Genomic DNA, 8,553 nt, shown 5'->3' with positions numbered 1-8,553 from the left:
TAAGACTTGGAATAGACCAGTTATAGATATCAAACCGTGTACATGCTTTTATATCTCATTAATTTACATTCTAACACATAATACATGAATTCTATATGCTAAAAATAATAAAACCTTCAGATGTGAGAGGTCAGAGTACAGTCAGATCCATCAAAATACAACCTGGAACGTTTTTGCAGGGAATTAGACAAGCAAATCTTCAAATAATTGTGTAGAACGATTACGCACGTTACCAAAGAAACTCTCGAGAAGTCCATATGCTGGACATACCGCTGAATAAATGTGTAACATGGATCCTAAAGTAAATATTTAGTTCACACCAATGAAACTAATACATAAACAACTAGTCACAAAAAAAAAGATGAAAAAAGTACAAATTATGCAGCAAAACCATGTTTAACACTAGCAAAAAATTATACTGTATTAACGTGTTCGATCTTTTAATTTTAGTACTTTCATTTTAATGTAAGTTTTAATAATTCTGTTTTACATAATTTTTTTTATAAATTAAAAAATATTTTCAGTTCACATTTATTTATTTTCAAGTAATGAAAGTGTTTTTTTTTTAGTTAACTATATTAACCCTGGGTACAACAATAGTATTCTTTGAAATACCACAAATACTATAGTACATGCAGAACTTTAATGTGCAGATACCTCATTTTAATCTCTCTCTCTCAATATATAATCTATTTTTATTGCAAGTGTAACTGACCCTACAGTAATGAAACTTCAAAATCAAAGGGAGAACAGGGTATCACAACTGATTTTTATTGGCTTGTTTTATCGAACCATAACACAGAGATACATCTATAAACAATGATCAAAAGAAACTGTACATTTATACTTGATATCTAAGTCCCACAAAAATATTGCTACTGCTGGTCAGAACGCTTTACAACCAAAGAGATGTTTCACGTAATGACTCATTTGTGTCGAATTTTTCATTTTAATAATGCGTTTGGATATTAAAGAATCGCTGGCTTTTTGAGATATTCATCCCATGTCTGCCATCGGTACCATAACACAAACTGGACTTAAAGCCCCCCCAAAACATTTTCACAGCAGTTTTACACATTTATTGTGGCACTATCACAGAAGAGACAAAATCAGTACACACGAAGCACAGGCCTGACATGAACTCCAATACTAGAGAATATGTTTATTTAGCAGAAATGATTATGGAGAACTGCAGTTAACATATGGAACACAGCTTACAAATGTTCTACAAGTAATCTTTCGCCTTATAAACAATGAGTTATTTGCCCACCCCTCCCTCCCTCCCCAAACACACATTACAGGTTACAAACACACACACACACACACGCACAAAAAAAAAAAATCCCTCATAAAGCCAATGGAATGTTAGTCATACGGACAAGCTCGGTAAGATGTCCAGCTGTCTGTGTGAATGACATGCGCCTCTACCTCTCAAGGGGGAAAATACTCCTGTCGACATTTACGGTGACGGTAGTTTTTTCTGCCCAATGTAAAAATGCTGGATATGATGAGATCACTTTCAAAATGTTTCTTTTCTTCCATAAAAAATGTGTCTCTACAATCAAACTACTAAAAAACCTGCCTTTAGAAAATAGTAGATAAAAATATTCCCCTGAATTGTACAAGAAAAGAGGTACAGGGAGTGCTGGTAAAAGATGAGACCTCAGCAAAGTTATTCCCCGTCTTCCTCCTTCTTGTCGGCGTCTTCCGTTGCCTGAAACACAGCATCATTGGAGTTAATCACATGTGCTGTTTTTTCACATAAGATCACAAATCATTTCAGGGTGATATTACCTCTTCGTCATCTTTTGTTTCTCCGTTTTCTGCGGGCACCTCCTCTTTCTTCTCCTCTTCCTTCGGCTCCTTGGGTTCCTTTGTTTTCTTAGGTTTGGCAGGCGCCTTCTACATTGTGTTAAATTTTATTGCAAAGTTATAGTCTATAATTCCATCCAGGTTTTTACCATAACTTTTAATTAAGCATTTTCCTTACCTTTGGCTTAGGCTCTGCCTTTTGAGGGGTAGGTTTCTAAAAATTAAAAGAGGTATAATACATAAATAAACAAGCAAACAAACAATAATTGCCAAATCAGTTGAATGAATGTTAAGTGTATATAAAAATACCAACGCACACTCACGTTCACCAACCTCTCCGACCTTCTTTTAGGCTGCAAAGCAGTAACAGGGTTAAACCATATAACTACTTTGATGCAATAAAATATTTTTATAATTAAAACTTTATTTCCATGCAAAAAAGCAGGATCTGCTTACCTCAGTGACTTCAGCATCATTGTTCGCCTACGGGTAAAAAAAAGAAAGAAGAGTGTTATTCTCAGTAGTCCAAATCAATCAATGTAATTTGAAATAAATCATCTTTATATTTTTACTCCCCAGTTGTTGTTTTTTCAGGTAGGTATGGGAATATAAGGAATTTTATCTATTTGGGTTCTGATTCCTCTCAACAATTCTTTTAGTACTATTATGAAGATATATTTGGAGGGAAAATGTTGTGTCTTGAAATAAGAAATAAATGCAATACAATTCCTGCAAAAGGTGTTTGACTTTTCATAGACATTTAAAAGCAGCATAATTAAGTGCTATAACTAGTTAAAGATCAAACAAACAAAACATGTTGTTTAAAATCTTATTCAGTCATATATTTTAATAAATAAAACATAACTAATTAAAACTAAATTCAATGTAAAGTAAACTTATTTTGACATGAACAACCAGTCAGTAACTACAATGATTTAAGCCTCGTTCAATAGATTAAATTCCAGTCGGACATGACGAAAATAATAAGTGAATCAGGAAAGGTTTAAAACCGTGAATTCGTAAGTGAATTTAGTAACAGCTCTGATTGATAAAAAAAAGAAAGAAAGAACAGGCTTTAAAGTCACTCTTTAACAAAGCGGAATACGCAGTATGTTTATGATTCACTAAAAAAAAAGAGTCGGCTCATTAGAGTCATTCGTTCGGGAACCGGACACTGGTCGCTATCATAAGTCAGGATGTTTGGTTTTGATTCATTAAAAATAATCGGTTCAAATGATTCATTCGTTCGAAAATAGAACTAGCCAGACCACGGTGTATGCTTTTAATACACTAAAAAGAATCGGATCAGAAGAGTCATTCGCTCGGCGATCAGACTAAATGGCTGCTGTATGTTTCGTACTATGGATTGGGTATTTTTCTTGAAGTAACGACTCCCAAACATCCAGGCAGCAATTCATCAATGTTTATGTCCTGCCTCCGTTGGCCGATACCGTGCTTTCCCTTCTTTTTTTTATTGCAGTCTGGTGTGCACCGCCCCCTTCATGCACGCGCACACACACAGACTCATTCAACGCTGATTAATGGAGATTTGCGCTCGCCCCACGACATTCCCGCCATTCACTTTCAAACACGACATCCCGAGGTGCACAGCCGCGAGGGAAAAAAACTACAGAATATACCAGAATAATAGGAAACACCAAACAGTGGCGCTATGATGTGCAAGAATACCGCCATTGCATAATCTACCACTTGCACGATCAAATATTTCGAGATGCGATCGTGGACTAAAGCCCTAATGCACGATTTAAATCTCTAATGCACGACTTTGAGCTGCAGGATAAAATATTGCACCGTCTGTCACTGTGTTTTCAGACCCACAGTGAGTTTTAAATCATCGGGGTTGCGCGAAAGGGCAGCCATGACACTAAAAACACCGAGCCTTTACAAAGACATGTATGTGGAATTTCAACCGACCATACTTAAAATAAAAACGGCATGTAATAAATAAAGAAAGAAAGAAACATTCAATGCAACAATTTGATTTGATGTTTTGCGCGCGACGTCTTTAGGTCGCGAATCTGTAAGTTAAACTGCACATTAACGAAAACTGAGATCGTTACACCCCCTTTGTCTGATGCATGTCGACAGAGACTTAATATATTTGTAAACAAAAACACGACAAACATAATACATATGCACCGATCATATCCCGTTTCCGCGTATGCATGAAAATTAAGCTGGCTTTAATTAACTCCGACGGAGAAAAATCTCAGCCGCGCTCTCAAATCAAAACACGCGTTTAATAAACAGAAGTATGCAAACACAAAATTGCACGCATACCATCGCACAGTAAGAAAAATAAGTACATTTGCACGCAATATGTATGCACTGTTATTTTCATTCCCTTTTTTACACTGCATATTCTATTAAAGATGGTGCCTCGATATATGAAGAAACCAATGCGCTACTTACTTTGCTCCTTTTAGGCATGGCTGTAGGTTTTTACAACTCGCAAAAAATCACGGCGTTTAAAAATGCAAGATGCACGGATTTAACGCTGAAAAACAGGCGACACTGTGACTTGAGCTCGGTTAAAGATTCACACAGTAGGGTTGATCACAGTATAGGAAGACGTTAACGCTCGTCCGAAACAAAAACCTGCTCAAACCGGATTGGATTCTCCTCCTCCTCCTCCTTCTTCCCTATTCAATTCATCACAGGCCGACCTGACAGCGAATTTACGATTCCCACTATGGCGAAGCCTCATCTCATGAATATTAATTAGACCAAGATGACGTAACTTGGTATCCTTCCATTCACATCCTCTGATTACTATTCATGAGCCATGCCATTCTGATAGTAGGTTTCGATCATTGGCCAGCAGAATAGCGTCCCCTTGCCAACGACAGCCTGTAAGCCAATCAGAGTGAACGCCATATTTGTAATTTATTATTTATAAGTGGAGTATTCGCCATAGTAGGATTATCCAATTATCTCCCCGCCTCCTGCTCCCGGTGATTGGCCCACGGAGAGCCACGGCACATTTTCAAATCATAGCAAGATACCCGTGTGGCCACTTTTGCATGTCAATCAGTTGCTATAATATTTGTTTTTGCAATGACTTAGAGCTGGTGAAGGGAGATTATCTTAACTCTGCTGTTGATTTGAAAATGTTTGGAAATCCAAAGCCATATTCTTATCTTTAATTTCCATGCGATTAGATCATAAATGTTGCGCAATCAAAGGCTTTTTTTTTTTTTTACATGGTTTCCAGATGTGTTTTAGTTATTTTAGGAGCTGGATTTAAAATGGACCTCATATATGTTGTGTTTTTAAAGCCCCCGCGGGCATGCAGAGGTTTTAAAAAGGCAGAAAATGGCGACTGTGCAGAGAAACATTTCACTTCTGTGTCACCAACCAAACGCTCCTGTTGAAATCTATTATCTATAGCGCAAAAATAGTGCAAAATAAATCAATTGCCAGTTCCAGTGGCATTGTGTCTTATGTTTAGGTATCTTATGTCCGCCTTTGACGTGAAAATGAATGTAATTTAAATATTTATAAAATAAATTATATAAAAAGGGATTATTTAAATATTTAAATTATCTGTCCTTATACTACCCCCCAAAATAGGGCTTAACAGGATAATTGTAATAATAATCATATTCATGAGGATCACCTGGAAATGCAATGGAAATAAAAAAAGGAATTTTAAAATTGTGATTTCCAGATCTGGAAAGTAATAGAAAAGTAATACAATGGTGAAATCCATGATAATGTCTATAGTGCATGTATAAATGGTGGTTCAAAATTAATCCTCAACTGGGCCACATTCAAGTCTTTCGAGAGACTTTCATACACAAATAATTTTTAAATCTCCCTATTTCAAGGATTGAAACTTGGAAATGTATACGTTCCATAGGCATGCATGTGTGACTGTTGCCACACATACGGGCAGATGTTGTTTTGCTGAAATGCAAGACAATGCACAGGACATGTTTACCAATATATGCACACAAATGCACTGTAGTTTAAAACACCTCAGTGCATATATGATATTTCTCTGGGAGAGATTTGTATGTAACAGCTTTGTAACCTTTTTTCAAGAACCTTTTTTGCTAAGGTTCTTAAATTATTTTATTTTATAATTTATGATTATTTTGAGATAACACTTAATGTTACAGGTTCTTCAGATCAGTGTTTTCTGAGTGTTTAGTGTGTTCCTATATTATTGCTAGGCTTGTCTGAGTGGTTTTAAGGGTGTTGCTATGCATTTGCTTAGGTGTTCTGAGTGGTGTTTGGTCTATTGGTATGTAGTCGCGCTAGCAACTCACGCTAGAAACTGCGATCTTTAGTGACCTAGTTAGCGCACCCACCTCTACCTATGCTGGAGACGGTAACATTTGGTGCCGTGACCCAGATGTGACTGAGGTTTAGGGGGTTGAGTGTAACGGAGGCAAGCTAGTAAGAGCTGTGCTTGTAAACCTCACTCCCTGGCCTCAAGATGCATGCTAGCGACTGATGCTAGAGAGTGCGGCCTTTAGCGTCCTTCTTAGCGTGCCCACCTCCCAAGTCGGACACACCAGTTCAAATCAATTACAGCAGGCCTATAGATAACAGCTATGATATTTCGGTCTTTAAAGCAATATTTTATAAAGTAATTCTGAAAGTGCACGGTATGCCCATACATTAAGCCGTTCCTGTTTCTAGAGCGTTGCTATTCATGTGCTTGGGTGTTCAGAGTGGTTTTAGAGTGTTGCTATGCATTAACTTTTGGTGTCCCGAGTGGTTTTTGTGCGTTGCTATGTGGTTGCTGGGGTGTTTTGGGTGGTGTATAAAGGGTTAGTTCTAAATAATTATAGTATAAAATGTGATTCGTGGACTTTTAAAGGGTTCAGCCTATGAACTCCTTTTCAGTTATAAGTGGAACGTTTATTTTTAAGGTCCTTTTTTAAGGGCTCCTACTGGTTCATGGTCCACAACATCATGAAAATCTTGCTCCGTTTACACGAAGGGAAGACGCAGATATTTCCCTGCGGTTTAACCTCTCATTTACACGAAAACCCAGTTTTTATCACAGAAAACGATTATTTCTAAAAACTCCGGAAAAAATTGGAGATTTCTGAAAACACCGGTTATGTGTTGCCGTGTCAACTGGGAGAAACGGGGTTTTAGGTTCTCAAACGTCACATTATGCGCCAGAAAATGCTTAACGTCATGTGAGCGCCCAGTTTGGCATTCGTTATGATGGCGCTCGACGCCGTTTTTATGCGGGTTGATGTAAATAGCGCCGCCACTCCCACCACATGCATCACGCGCTGTGCGTGGGCACCAAAAATAGACTAATGAAAAAAAAAATAATCATATCATAGTCATAATAATTATAATGCCGATATTATTTCAGTATAGAAATATTATTAGGCACTTTTTAGGGATGTATATAACAAAACAGGCAGAACAAGAGTATTTAATTGCTCTACAAAGAAACGATGGTGTCGCCGCCACCTCAGTGGTCAGTTGGATTGCGCGTTAAAAAGTCAAAGTTAAAATGGCAAAAATAAACGTTTTTTTTATTTTTATAAAGTAATTATGGAATTATAAAGGAATTATGCTTAGGGCACCAAAATGGATACCAGTGGCACTGGATGTAAATGACAACTTTTTTGAAAACGATGTTGTGTGCACGATGTTATTATTGAAACTGGAGGGTGGGTATTCGTTTCTCTAAACACCCGGCTATGTGTAAATGTGGCCTCTGTCACGTCTGTCTGCTATCTCCTTGTTCAGACCCTTCCGATTTCATGGCCAGATCACAGCAACTCCCTCCTCGCCGGTCCCCTCCCCCACGGAAACATTACACCCCTTTCTATAGGCAGCTCTTTAGGCGGGAAAGTCTCAGCGTCCTGCTCATGAAGTTCTCTCATGTCTGTAAATGCTCCTGTAGGACTGGATTGGGGGAGGGGTGTAGTGGGTGTGGCCGCTGAGTTTCAGATAACAGGTCTCTCTCATTTGAGAAGCCTTTGACTGTTGCCATCCTTAAGCTTCAGTTGAGACAGGAAGGAAAGGGGCACTGAAGTGATCTGTGCCACACACGATTACAAAACTACTAACTAAACATACATGTGAGAGTGAGATCATTGTGCATGTGTGATTACATCATAGAGAAAACACACAATAAAGTGTACACTGAGGTTCTTACAAGTCATGACCACCATCTGAATGTCCTCGGAGTTTGGTTTATCCCAATGGTTCACATGGTAAACACCTACAGTACATACTGCAAATGTGTTTACTTACAAAAAAAATTTGTATGGACAATGGACAATTGAACCATGAAATTTCAGCAACTTATTAATATAAAAAGTGAACAAAACTGAAAATGCTACTGCATTTTGTTGCTATGCTTTTCAAGAGAATTCTAGTGCTTTTTTAAGTGGTTGGGTGGTTCTGGGCGGTTTCTAGGGCGTTGCTATGTCGTTTGCTTGGGTTTTTTGAGTGGGATTAACGTCTTGCTATGCATTTACTTAGGTGTTTTAAAGTATTGCTATGTAGTTGCTAGTGTTCTGAGTGGTTTCTTGGGTATTATGCATTTGCTTGGGTTTTTGCGAGAGTTGCTATGTGGTTGCTAGGGTGTTCTCTGTGGTCTGTTGATTGTTGCTATGCATTTGCTGGAGTGTTCTGAGTGGCTTTTTTAGTGCATTTGGTTCCTCGGTTATTCTTAGTGGGTTTAGTGTGTTGCAATGCGGTTTCTAGGGTGTTGGTCTACATTTGCTGAGGCGT

The 8,553-nt window shown here is 37.9% G+C and overlaps 1 protein-coding gene across 2 annotated transcripts; it reads right to left on the bottom strand.

Moving 5' to 3' along the window:
• Positions 1-755: 755 nt before the first annotated feature.
• Positions 756-4,465, bottom strand: hmgn1b (high mobility group nucleosome binding domain 1b). 2 transcript variants are annotated; one of them, XM_077195662.1, is made up of 6 exons: positions 4,246-4,465; positions 2,269-2,295; positions 2,130-2,165; positions 1,991-2,026; positions 1,795-1,902; positions 756-1,714 (listed from the first exon to the last, which is right to left on the bottom strand). In XM_077195662.1, the coding sequence occupies exons 1-6, from the start codon at positions 4,261-4,263 to the stop codon at positions 1,673-1,675; spliced, it is 267 nt and encodes an 88-aa protein (XP_077051777.1). In that variant the 5' UTR covers positions 4,264-4,465; the 3' UTR covers positions 756-1,672. The 2 variants fall into 2 exon arrangements, with proteins under 2 accessions (XP_077051777.1, XP_077051778.1); XM_077195663.1 differs by having other exon boundaries at positions 2,136-2,165; positions 4,246-4,447.
• Positions 4,466-8,553: the final 4,088 nt, after the last annotated feature.

The sequence above is a fragment of the Siphateles boraxobius genome, unplaced genomic scaffold, assembly GCF_051911475.1.
Source record: "Siphateles boraxobius isolate OS27281-9 unplaced genomic scaffold, OSU_SipBor_1 34, whole genome shotgun sequence".
NCBI lineage: Eukaryota > Metazoa > Chordata > Actinopteri > Cypriniformes > Leuciscidae > Siphateles > Siphateles boraxobius.
This window is presented reverse-complemented; position numbering and strand designations above follow the sequence as displayed.

Coding starts and splice junctions, on each gene's coding strand:
- hmgn1b (XM_077195662.1), bottom strand. Junction 2,166..2,268: donor ATGATGCTGAAGTCACTGAG/GTAAGCAGATCC, acceptor ACTGCTTTGCAG/CCTAAAAGAAGGTCGGAGAG. Junction 1,903..1,990: donor AGGCAGAGCCTAAGCCAAAG/GTAAGGAAAATG, acceptor AACACAATGTAG/AAGGCGCCTGCCAAACCTAA.